At 33.1% G+C, this 13,798-nt stretch overlaps 1 protein-coding gene across 1 annotated transcript; it reads left to right on the forward strand.

The window, feature by feature from the left end:
- The first annotated feature begins 9,353 nt into the window (after positions 1-9,353).
- KCS4 (3-ketoacyl-CoA synthase 4) lies at positions 9,354-12,098 on the forward strand. Its single transcript, XM_089824926.1, has one exon. The coding sequence runs from the start codon at positions 10,120-10,122 to the stop codon at positions 11,653-11,655; it is 1,536 nt and encodes a 511-aa protein (XP_089681052.1). The 5' UTR covers positions 9,354-10,119; the 3' UTR covers positions 11,656-12,098.
- Positions 12,099-13,798: the final 1,700 nt, after the last annotated feature.

The following is a 13,798-nucleotide window of genomic DNA, read 5'->3' on the forward strand; positions in this document are numbered from 1 at the left end:
TTGTCTGATTAGACTTCAATAATACATTTAAGTCAGAAATAGAGTGTTCCTATGGCAAGAAGCCATTAGTGATGGCAAAAGATCATATGTAAGAGTTTTGTTTCACTATAGCTTTGAAGGTTCTCTTCCTAACCAAGCATTTGTGCTTGAAATAACTTTTTTGTCAAAGGGATGTGCCAATTTGTTTTTGAAAAAATTATGGATAATTTCTGAGCAAGGTTTTGTTGTTTCTCACATATATAAAAGGTGGTATTATTTTCTTGGAATATGGCTAAATATAGTGTTCCCAAGACAGAAAATGCAATCTTCTAACTCTAATTCAATAAGGTCCTTTGCCAGAATAGGCTGGAATGTTACCTCGACCTACCTATGCATTCCAGAAGAGTGTGGGTACCTAGAAGGAATAGTGTCAGGATAATAAAAGCATCTCAAAAGAAGGAGGACATGTAGCCAAGTGGTATGAGAAGATAAATGAAGGTGACTAAATGTATGGAAAGTTCACAATGGAAAATCAATAACTAATCCAAACCATTCAGTGATCATTGTTGAATCAAAGTGCCACATTTCCAAACCAATTGGTTGATAGGTCTAAAATTAGATAAGTCTTATCTACTATGTCTTCATTAGATTGTCATCTATGTTGTTAGTCTCAGAATGGTTTTGATATTTGAGTGCCAACACAACTTAACCACTTTCTACATTGAAGCTGAGTACACTATGTATGCCGAGCCACAACTTGTGCCAAGTCAGGAAATCCATCAGGTGCCAAGTGATCTTTAGGTGTCGAATAGCCTTCAAGTGTCGAGTGAACATCAAGTGCCGAGTGACTTCAGGTGCCGAGCATGATACAAGTGCCAAGTAATATTTAGGTGCCGAGTCATAGACGATGCCGAGCATCAGGAATTAGTAAGTGTCGAGTAACACTGAATGCACATATGAGTTTGTAACTTCACTAATTCAGATGCAAACCATTTTCATGGCTGACATATGACGAATCTCGAAGGATTTAAGTGATAAGATCAAATCTTCCATGTAGTCTACATGCAGCCAACAAGAAAAATGGAGAAGGCATGCAACCAATAATAAAAGTGCAAGGAATAAGTGAGAAATAGAGATTCAATATGGATCGTAGATCCATATCTAACCCTAAGTCTTTGAATTTCTTTATAAGGAAGACGAAATCTCATTGAATCAAGTAGATGGATTAAGGAGTGAATGGAAAAATCTAGTATCCAATTCAAAGTGAAGAGTAAAAGACTTAGAGGAAGAGAGCAATAGTTAAATATTCAGTTCTTCAGAACTAAGCAAGGAACACAAACAGACATAAGATTTCATAGAATCAAGATCATAGAAAGCAGATCAAGTGCTTGAATTCAACAATAAAGGATTGTAAGCCATCAGGTTTATTATACCTAATACTCTCTAGCAATTGTATTAGAAAGGAAACCCTGTGGAGATAGGTTAGCTTAATAGCTATTTTGTTGATCCTTTAAATAGGTGATTAAATCCTTAAACAAGGTAACACTTCATGTAAAGTGTTTGTAAATCCTTTAACCAGGTTACTATTGATACAATGTAAAGCCTTTAACAGGGCAGACCATCAGAAGTGGTCAAACATTATTGTTACAGTGATTTTGTGGGTATCATCCCCACCCTAGTTTTACCTTCTTATTCATGGAGGGTTTTTGGGTTACCAAAATCTCAAGTGTTATGTGATGATGCTTATGTGTTTCTCATAATTGCTTAATGTTGATATGCATGCATGTTCATTTCAATAATATGTTATTAAAGGCTATAAAAAGTGGACAAAAGCTAATACTTTTGATTCACTCCCCCTCTCAAAAGCATTCTTTCCATTAAGACAGTCCAACACTATGTAACAGATGACCTCCATCAGTCCTTTCTTTATTCTTAAGTCCTCATCTTCTATTTTTTAGGATTTTCCTCTCTTGTCTCTTTTGGAATGCAATGAATAAATTTGTAATGGCCAAGTAACAAAGGGCCTATAAATGTAACCTTATTTGAATGAATAAATGATTCACAGTTTTATGCGCAATCTTCCCCCTATAGCTGGGACTACTAGGTGAGATTCAATTTTGTAGAGAGGGTTGATTGATGAAATGGTTGGGAATTCTTTGAGTCTTGATAGCTTATTGGGGTAAGCAGTTCTCATGACCAATTTCCACTTTGATTCTTTCATTGTTACCTTACTACCAAGCCAGATCTGTTAGTTTTGTTTGAGGATTGGAATGTGAATTGGTTGGGAAGTCATTGATAGTGGTTTTCACATGAACTTTGATCCATTTAGGTCGAGAAGCATTCTAGTTTTCATTGTGTCTGCATTTAGTTAGTTTAGATGCATGTAGAAATAGACATTAGTTTAGAGATAATCCTAAAATATGCCTGAGTATCCTATAGTTATAGGTTATTTGGTCCTTCCTCTATTGCTCTCAAGTTAAGAGCATACCTTTAAGTTATTTTTAGGACCAAATTCACTACAAATCTTTGTAGAGGGGAGTTGTACCCTTAAGATTCAGGGGTCTTTGATAGAATACCTACCTAGACCCAATCTATTGGTATTAGTTTGTTTCTTTAGTTTTGGGAAAAGAGTCAAGGCTAAGACCATTTTCAAGAAAAGGAAAATCTCTTATCCAATAGGCCTAAAAATAGTGTAAGAATTATATCTTGGGAAAGGAAATTGTGATACATACAAATCATAAGACTCTTCAATTCTTGCAAACACAAGGAAAGTTATAAAATGATAGGCATCAAAGGTGGTTAGATTATTTACAACAATTTTACCTCAACATTCATCATAAAAGGGAAGCAGTAATAAAGTAGAAGATAGTTTGAGTAGGCTTTCAATCATAGGTTTGACAATAGTTTTGGATTATTGTGGCCATAAAACAATAACTTGGGCTCAACTATATGGTAATGATCCTAATTTTTGTGATATTTACAATAAAGTTTTAGAAGGGAATCATGTTCCTAATTTTTATATACATGATGGGTTACTTTGTCATATTGGTCACATATGTGTCTCCAGTAAAGAAAGGAAGAAAGTGATATGAGAAGCACACTGTAGTTGGGTGGTAGGATTGGTATTGGTAAGACTACCAAAATTCTCCAAAAGTATTTCTATTGGCCAAAAATGAAATAGGATATCATTTTATATATAAAATATTGTGTAGCATGTACAATTGCAAAGCCTTCAAATCATAAATTGTACCTCTATCTACCATTACCTATCCTTGATAAACCATGACATTTTATTGGATTTAATGTTTGGACTTCTAACTAGCAAAAGGGGAAATGACTGTATATGTGGTGGTAGATAGATTTTCTAAAATGGCTATCATGGTGGCTTTTTTAGTAGAGGAGATTGCCAAGCTATTTTTTGAACATGCTTGGGTTCATCTTGGGTTGCCAAGAAGCATTATTTTTGATAGGCATAACACGTTCATCACTAATTTTTGGTCTTCACTATGGGCTAGAATAGACATAAAGTTGACAAAATCTACAACATTCCATCCTCAATTAGAGGTAGTAAATCAAATGATTATTCATATCCTTTAGATGTATCACTCTAAACACCCACATACATGGGATGAGAGATTTCCTTATGTGCAACATAGATACAATTGTGCACTCCATACTACTACAGGGAACATTCCATTTGAGGTTTGTCTTGAGTATCAACCATGACACCTATAGATGTAGCACTATCTATCTTGTGATCTAGTTGTCTACTAAATACTAAAAAGGAGGTAGATAAAGAAGAAAAATTATTGAATAGATCAAACAATTACAACAAGTTCATGACATTTTAGAGAAGAGAAATAAGAAGTATAAGGATAGACATGATCAACATAGAATTCCCTATCATTTCCAGATTGGTGACAAGGTATGCTTGCATATTTAGAAGGAGCACCTTCATGGACCCAATAGAAAGCTTTGTCCTATTCATTATGGTCCATATATCATTAAGAAACAAGTTGGTGAAAATGCTTTTGAACTTGATTTGGCACAATTTTTAACGTGGAATTGTTGTGAACTTATTTTCCTCCATTATGGGTCATCTCTCAAGCTATTGAACACATTCATGCTATAGACTTGAATCCATCCACTACTACTCCATTACAGTGTGATCATATCATTGACATCATGCTAAAACCTTTGAGAAATCAAAAATTTCTTCTATATCAAGTGGTTTGAGCTGATTGGTTCTCTCATCAGGGAAAGTCATTAACCAAGGAACATATTAGAGTATAATTCCCTCATCTTTTGCAGAAGCTTGATGCAATGTGGCCCATTTCCTCTTAAGGGGGGAGGATTGATTTGACTATCTAAAGACATCAAACTGAAAAGATTAAAAAGATTCATATGTTTTTAAAGTTTTTTTCTAGGTCCTAGTAAATGGCATTTTTGAAGGTATTTTGCTCAAAATTTCAAGTTGGGACTTTCAGTGGTCCCTAAAATTGGGCAATTAAAGGATCATTTTTTTACGGACAAAAGCTAGATTTTTAGCTCTTCTTTTCAATTATGCAGACAATTTTCAATTTTGAGCTCTAGGTCAAAAGTTATGATCTTGACAAGTTGGGGTAGTAAATACTTAATTTTTTAATAGTTTTAGATAATTTTTTAAAAAAATATAGCCACATATACATATTGAATTCATGGTTGTGGTGACTTTTGATGTTCTATCATTGTATATATTCTCACAGTTTCGATTAATAAGAGGGCTTTTGGTTTGCATACAACCTTTTCGATTTTTTGAAAGTTTTTCCAAATATTGAACATTGATATCACAGGTATGTGATTCACACTAGATATTGTTGTTTCAACCCATTTCATAAATCAGATCAAAATCCAAATAATTTTATTTGTTTAATTCAAATTTTAATAAAATATACAAATTTATGATGTTTTGAAAATATTGAAAAAGAAATCTAAATCTAACATCAATCTTCAATTTTGAGTTTACATTTCTAAATTATATAAAATTAATTTATTAAAACATTGTCAAAGCAAAACGTTCCACAATTTGCCACTAACAAAATTATCCTTAAAAGTTAAATGTCAATTAATCCAAGATTTAAATAAATATTTTATCCTATAAATTTTAAATATTTTCAAAAGAAATAATTTTATTTTATAAAATAGAGTGAGACACATTACATTAACTCTTAGCGAAGGATGATAGATACATATCTTTTTGAATCTTAAATTAGTAAATTAAATAAGTATTACATGTTTAATATTTTATTCATTTTTTAATAGTAATAATAAGTTATAAATAGAACAAGTCAATAAAAAAAAAATTATGTTATCCAACTAAGCTCTATAATTATAAGTTTTTGTCCATATTTCTTCACCCTAGAACAAATCTATCATCATTTTTAACTAAAAGATAGGCACTCTAGTTCTATAGCCATTTTCTTATTGTAGTTATTAGTACTTGTCCATAGGCTAAGTACTATTGTGATACTTTTTGAATTTTATAATTTAACTAGTGATTAATTTTTTAATTTTCTACGCGTTCAAATTAATCATTCTTTAAATTTACTTATCAAACTATTACATTGCATATTATAGATGCAAGTTTTTTAACTATACAATTTTTATAAAATAGTTTTGTACAATTTGATTTGCCCGATATGATGGATTTTAAAACTAATACTTGTTAGTACTGATTTTTTTATCAAGCTAATGCAATTCATTAATATTTAATAAGTTTTTGAATTTTTTGAATGTTAATTTGGATTTTTATATTTTAATATTGTATTCTCTTATAATATAATTTGTGTATTAAAAAATGTTAAAAAAAATTATATTATTTATATTATATAATTATTTTAAAAATATTATTTTATATTATTATTATGAAAATAATACTATTTTAATATTATAAATTTTTTTTGGATAGGTAAACGACCAAAGCCTAGGTTATTTACCGATGCGTTGTAGGCTCTTGCCTTTTTTAATATTATAATTTATTTATAATATATCAGTAATAATATTAATAAATAATTCTTTTTAACATATTATAATAAATTTATAAATTAAAATTAGATTTATATAAAAACTAAAGGCACCACTGTGTGACACTTGTTTATTTTATTCTCTTTATATAGTAATACACTAGTAGTTTTGCACATAGTTGTGCTTAGAACATAAGTCAATAGATGTTTAGTAAAATAATTATTTTTTAAATATAAGTAAATAGGAATAAGTTAAATTATATTTTTTAATTTAAGTAAATAAAATTAATTAAGTAGACTAAAAATATTATATTTATATTTAGTTTATTATATATGAATAAATTGATTATTTAGAAAATATTCACATAAAAAAGCTATTATGAAAAATTAATTAAAAAATAGTATAAAAAATAACATTGATAACTTAAGAGCAAAAAATAATTTAAAATAATTATAAAAAACTAAACTAATTTAAAAACTAAAAACTAAAATAAAAAATACACTAAATTATTTAAAAAAAATAAAAAACTAAATCAATTTTCAAAAATTAAATTTAGATAAAAGATAGATTAACTTGCTATTTATTTATTTATTTATTAAAATAATGAGAAAATAATTGAAGTTAAGATAGTTTACAATTTTTGAAAAAGAAAAAGTTATTTCCATTCTTACATAAACCCTATCAACTTAATTACTAAAAGATTCTAATATTATCATTACTAAATTTTTATTATTTAAAATTAAATTCTTTACCAAAATCATTAACAACTAACAAAAATATCAATAAAACTATAAGAAAAAAAATTCACATAAAATTATCTATTATGAAAAACTAATATGAAAAATAACAATTAATAATAAGAACGAAAAAAACAAGTTAAAATAATCATAAAAACTAAAATAATTTTAAAAGATGAAAACTAAACTAATTTAAAAACTAAACTAATTTAAAAACTAAACTAAATTAATTTTCAAATTAAAAATTACACCAACTTTTTTAATAATAGATTTTGAAATCATCAAATCATCTATAAATTTAGAAAAAAATAAAAAGAGAAAATATTTGAAGTGTATTACTTGAAAAGAAAATTTTGGATAAGAGGGATGCAAGGAAAAAATTATTTCTGCAACAAACATAAAGCTTATCATCTTAATAATAATAATTATGAGTGAAGGAATGATATTGATAATTAATTATTACATTTGAATAATGTTATTTTTTATTATAGTATTTATTTTTATAGTAAAATATTATATTTATATTATAGCTTAAATTATTTGTATTTAAATAATAATACTATATACTTATATTAGCACCATATTATATATTTATTTTTGTCATTATTTAAATCTTTAGAAGAGTGTACCATAATTAGGGTTCTTAGGGGGAGGGGCCATGATGACAAATTTGATTGCCCCAAGTTTGAAGTCATTTTCAATATTCACTCAAGCAAAATGTTCACTCCTTTGCTAGGTTTATGTGTTCATTTATGAGTAAGTGAATTTCTTAATTCATTGCTTTATTGAAATTCATGATTGCTAGGAGGTCAAGATGATACTTTTAGGAGCACATATGGCCGTAGTTCTTTTATTTTGTTAAAGTTCCAAGTGCAAAATTTGATGTATTTTGTGAAATAAAGAATGAGAGAGTGAAATTAAGAATGAGAGAGTTGTATCAATACCCATGCTTTGTTGGAACTCATGAATGGGAGTGGGAGCGAAGACAATACTTTTAAGGAGCACATATTGTCATAGCACCTTTGTTTCCTTAAAGTTTCAAGTGCAAATTTTAATGTATTATGTGAAATTAAGAATGAGAGAGTTATCAATACCCATGCACATTTCTTTGAAAAAGAGTGAGTTCTCTTTAGAAAAATATGAATGAAATATGATCAATATGCTATGAAATTCCATGCAAATATCATCATTTGGATCCTAGAACTTTCAAAGTTCTCAAATGCATATGTCAAAAAGACAAATAGAGAGAGTAAATTTGTTCAATGTGTTGAGCCTTTGATCACCAAACTGCATGTGTATCCCTTGTTAGCATAGCGACTATATCCCCAATCAGATCGCTCTCCACCACCATGCTTTCGATGTGCTGGCAAAATTTACATGTTACTAGAGCATAGGTCATCGGTTTGAGTCCCTCAAGCTCTTAGACCCTTTGTGTGCCTAAGCTTGGCATATCAACGTGGTATGTAATGGGTGCAAATCCCAAATGATACGTGGTTGTCTTCGACTCTATCGTGTGGTGGGGTGTTGGCGTAGCAACTATATCCCTGATGAGATCCCTCTTGACTACCATTACATGCTTTTGACATGATAACAAAACTTACATGATATTAAAGCACAAGTCATCAATTCGAGTCCCTCAAGCCCTTAGAGCCTTTGTATGTGTAAGCTTGGCTTATCAATGTGGTATGTAGTGGGTGCAAATCCCACATGATATGTGGCTATATCTGACTCTATCATGTTGGAGGGACAGACAGTTTTTTAAGTGTGATGACAAAATATTCATCCCCCTCTTTCTATTTTACGACTAGAAGTTTTTTATTTACATGTTAACAAAATTGTAGCCTTTCTATTGAATATTTTGTAACCATTCAAATCTTCGAATGAAACAACCAACTTAAAGAAGATTGAAACTTCAAATAAAGCTTCTACACATATTTCAAGATAATGCAAAAAAATAGTTTAAAAGTCCTCTCCAATAGTAAATTTAGACTTGCCTTTTTCCAATAGTTGTCTTGTATCAATGCATAGCATATAATCCACATTCCAACCAAATATCTATGCCACTAGAATAACAATATTCGTTGTTGCAACAATCCAACTCTGGGAAAGAATAGGGAGGTGCATCTATGCAACTCTTGTTTACAAATGGAACCTTGGTGTTACACCAACACATCCAGCCCTTTCTATTAAGGTGGGCCTTCGACGTGTGAAGCATGAGAGCAAAAGGGAATATTATGTGACATCTAGGAATCTCGTTAAAACATGCATTCCATGGTCCTTTCAAACTTTAAAAGGAAAACAATCCGACCATACGTAATCTGACATTTGTCATCAAGAGACTTATTGCACGTGGGGACTTAAAAAACCCAACGTGTCACTTTTGCTGAGCTGGCACACTATAATTAAGTCCAACTGATTCCCGCGCCGGCGGATTACCTGGATTAACGAGCGCGCAAGTATCTGAACACGAATCCAATGAGATCTTAATCTATCCAAAACTTGCGCGGTAATTAACCGCCTCAAAAGTGCGTCAATTTCGCCGGCGGGAAAACCCGCGTAAAATATTCCGGCGATAGCGCGTTTCAAAGCTCATGAGCACATAAATCTAGTTTAATGAATTAAATAAAAGGAATTGGTTTTTATTATATTCAATTATTTCTGTCATGAGACGTGCTCGAGGTGTCCGTCCTCATTGGATTGAGCTGTCACGGTGTTTGAAAGGGGGAAGGCAATCGAAGTACGGAGTTTAAATGGAGGGAGGATCAATTCCAGGGGGCTCTAGATAGGGTGGACTTTCTTTCGCGTCGCTAGAGATTTTCAACACCTTTGCTCCTCGATTGCGGTCACTCGACGGAAATTGAGAAGTTTACATTGGTTGCCTAGGTTGTTTTTTCGGACGTGAGAGGATCAGTAGCTCAGAGCACCCATTGTGAGTTCGTAAATACCCATGGCTTGATTTCCTCGAATCCGATCGGTTTAGGGCGTTCAAAATTGCTGGTTTTGGGCACCCTCTTGACGGATTGCATTTCGGCGTTGAGTTGCATAGCTCTGCGCGCTTTAATCCGTCGAAACCAAAGTGCCCTACTGTGGCCTGCTTGAAGATATCAGAAACTGTGATTTCGTTGATTTGATTGGGCTTATGGTGGTTACTCAAGGTGTCAAATTTGGTTCGTTTTTCTTGCCTCCTTTACAGCAGGGCATGAAAAGCTCAGTCTGCATTGCAACGATCAGGTACAGCTCCCCCCGTTTTTTTTCAAACAATTTTTTAAAGATCCAGATGGTATTTCTTAAGGTATGGAGCTAATCTAAGAAGAGCCGAGTCACTTTTTGCTGCCCTGATCTTTGACGGTGCTTTTATTTTTTTTGTTCTCTGGATTTGACACCCTGTAAACCCCTCAAAATGGGTCACACTGAACCCCAACCTCCTGCGAATGGAGTGTCTGTACAGATCAACGGTAATCCATCACGCAGGCTACCAGATTTCCTTCAGAGTGTTAACCTTAAGTATGTTAAGTTGGGCTACCATTATCTCATAACACATCTCTTAACCCTTTTGCTAATACCTCTAATGGTAGGGATCCTTGTTGAAGTAGGTAGGATGAATCCGCAGGATATTTGGCAGCTCTGGATCCATTTGCAGTTCAATCTTGTGAGTGTCCTAGTGTGTTCTGCCGTTTTCGTGTTTGGATGCACCGTGTATGTGATGTCAAGGCCTCGGCCAATCTATCTTGTTGACTATTCATGCTATAAGCCCCCTGAAGCCCTAAAAGTGAATTACAAACACTTCATGGAACATTCCCAGCTTTCAGGAAATTTTTCTGAGCCGTCTCTGGAGTTTCAGAAAAAGATATTGGAGAGATCTGGTCTGGGAGAAAATACTTATGTCCCTACTGCAATGCATTACTTACCTCCCCGGCCGTCTATGGCAGCGGCTAGGGAAGAGGCAGAGCAGGTCATGTTTGGTGCCCTGGATAATTTATTTCAGAAAACAGGACTGAAACCTAAGGATATTGGAATCCTTGTGGTAAATTGCAGTCTTTTCAATCCAACACCTTCTCTTTCGGCAATGATTGTGAATAAGTATAAGCTCAGGGGGAACATTAGGACCTATAACTTGGGTGGGATGGGTTGTAGTGCTGGTGTTATTGCTATTGATCTTGCCAAGGATATGTTGCAAGTTCATGGAGGCACCTATGCAGTTGTTGTCAGCACAGAGAATATTACACAGAATTGGTATTTTGGTAATAAGAAGTCAATGTTGATACCAAATTGCTTGTTTCGTGTTGGGGGATCTGCAGTCCTGCTTTCAAATAAGAACTCTGATCGTCGACGCGCTAAATACAAGCTTGTTCATGTTGTGAGGACTCATAAAGGAGCAGATGACAAGGCATTCTATTGTGTGTATCAAGAGCAAGATGAAGATGGGAAGCTTGGTGTTTCATTGTCAAAGGAGCTTATGGCTATAGCTGGAGGAGCTTTGAAGACTAATATCACGACTTTAGGACCTCTTGTTCTGCCGGTCAGTGAACAATTGCTCTTCTTTGCAACCCTTGTGGCAAGAAAGCTTTTCAATATGAAAATCAAGCCATACATACCAGATTTCAAGCTTGCATTTGAGCATTTTTGTATTCATGCTGGAGGAAGAGCTGTCATTGATGAACTTGAAAAAAATCTGCAACTCTTGCCAATACATGTAGAGGCTTCTAGGATGGCCTTGCATCGGTTCGGTAACACTTCCTCAAGCTCAATTTGGTATGAGCTCAGTTACATCGAAGCAAAAGGGCGGATGCGTAAGGGAAATCGAGTCTGGCAGATTGCTTTTGGAAGCGGGTTCAAGTGCAACAGTGCTGTTTGGCAAGCACTGCGTACCATAAAAGCATCAACCGAGAGCCCTTGGGCTGACTGCATTGATCAGTATCCAGTCACAAGTATCTGAATTTGTTTCTTTACTACTGCAAGATCAGCATCATGTGTGCTCGTAACTTCTTCACTCACATGCATTTTTTAGTGTTACCATCTCTTACTCTTCTTTGGTCCCTGTGTCCAGGCTTCCTAAATGTTCAAGCTTTGCATGCTCATTTTTTTGCACTCAAATGTTGCATCTTCAAGCTCTGGATCAGGATTTGGGATTACAAATGGTGCCATCTTCTGGCTTTTAAGCGCTTTGCATTTTTAAATATTGCTCATTCAGAATTTTTAGGTTAGAGAGGCAGCAGCAGAGACCAATTCTAATATTATCTGTATGAACATGCTTCTCAGATTGGCTCTTCTGAAAATTCTTCAGTCATTGCTGGACACTTATCTGTAGAACATCATTCTTGACAGCTTTTGATATCCATAGCTGTAAAATTGACATTATCAAGGAGTTCTTTTCGAACACATTCTGTTTTGAACTGGGTTTAATACTTCTCTACAATTTTACTGGATTTCATTCTAGAATGTAAACTTGTTATAACATATTACTGCCAGCAAACTGAATTAGAAAGTTTTTAGTTTTTCTTTTTAAAGGTCTTTCTTTTCAAGAACAAGCTCTTTTAATACTGTGAAGTATAAATCTTCTGTGCAGTGTTTTTGCCATTTTAATTTTTAATCGTGTAAATTGTAAATCAATTTTAACTCTTACCAAATCAGGTAACGATCATTTGACATTTGTAGGGGTTACCTGTAATTCTTTCTCGGGAAGACTAATTTATTATGGTTACGTTTTTGACAAAATTTTAGGCCTAAGCTATTTCAGGTGTTGCACAATTTTCCAGAAGTACGTGTTTGAACTTTGAATAATCAGTTGACATTTACTATTAGGCAATGTTAACAATAGGTTCCTGACTTATTTGCAAGGAATGCATATGCATTTATTAAATACCAAATCTATTTAATACCTAACATATGGACTGCCCCTAACTGTTCAATTCAGTCAGATAATTAGACACACAACTTTAGTGATAGTTCTGATTCTATATTTTGGTTGCTTCGTCTTCCACAATATTAGAAGCAGCTGAATTCTTGAAGTTGTATTCTATTTCGAATAATTGCTTCTGAGTATCAGAAAAACAGTGCTGCCAAGATGAAGAGTTATTTGATGCTTATTTAATCAAAAACTGTTTCAACTGAAAAGAAAACCTGGATTTCAGAAAATTCTAAAAACTGAAACGAACAAGAAGCTCCAATTATATTAGAATCATGAGCTGATAAAAGCAGACGCCCAGATAACTGCCAACCATATAACAACTGGATCGATGCAACACAACTAGGATTGTGAACGTATAGTCAAATCCATTTTTCCAGTTTTTTATGGACTTGCTTCAATAAATCAACTCAAACTAAGATCTTTTAATTTTAGTATTTTAATGAAACTATCAGCTCCAACAGATGCGGACTAGCTGACTACATTGTGTTTAATCATGTACAGAAATGGAGTGTTTAGTGTTTGTCATCAAGGCAGATTGGAGATAGCTTACTCTCTTTGTCGTACCTCCAGCTCAGTGATGTATGAATGCATAGTCAAATCCATTTTTTTAGAGTTTAAAGATCATGCTTCAAATAAATCAACCCAAACAAAGATCTTTTGGTAACTTGAGTATGTTCATGATACGCTCAACTTCAACAGATGCCAATCTAGTTGACTATAGTGTTTCATCAATACAGAAATGGAGTTTTCAGTTTTTGTCATCAAGGCAGATTGGAGACAGCTAACTTTCTCTTTGTTGTATCTCCAACTCTGTAATGTAAGTTGTATAATATTTTATTGCAGAAGCTTTTGTTGGGACATTATGTGCAGAAATTATTCTGTAGACTTTAGTCTCTATATGATGCCAAACCTTTCAAGGAAAATGTAGACCTAACTTGACATGATGGGAGATGTGACTAATTAATGCACAAACAATATTTTTGAATTCTTTCTGATAATTTCTTTCTCACACAACTTTTGTATGCAGCACAGATGTAAACATTCGGTTCCTCCTGGGATTTAACTTTGGTAAAGAATGCAGGGAATAATGGGAAATGCTTCAAAGCTGAAAGCCTATAATTTCTGTATATTTTGCAACTTGAAAAGGTATATAGTGGGAAGATGGGCAAAC

The sequence above is a fragment of the Cupressus sempervirens genome, chromosome 4, assembly GCF_028749045.1.
Source record: "Cupressus sempervirens isolate cs-2001-9-10 chromosome 4, ASM2874904v1, whole genome shotgun sequence".
In the NCBI taxonomy this organism is placed as follows: Eukaryota; Viridiplantae; Streptophyta; class Pinopsida; order Cupressales; family Cupressaceae; genus Cupressus; species Cupressus sempervirens.

Bases quoted from the DNA above. Each gene is read 5' to 3' on its own strand.
- KCS4 (XM_089824926.1), top strand. From the start codon at position 10,120: ATGGGTCACACTGAACCCCAACCTCCTGCGAATGGAGTGTCTGTACAG.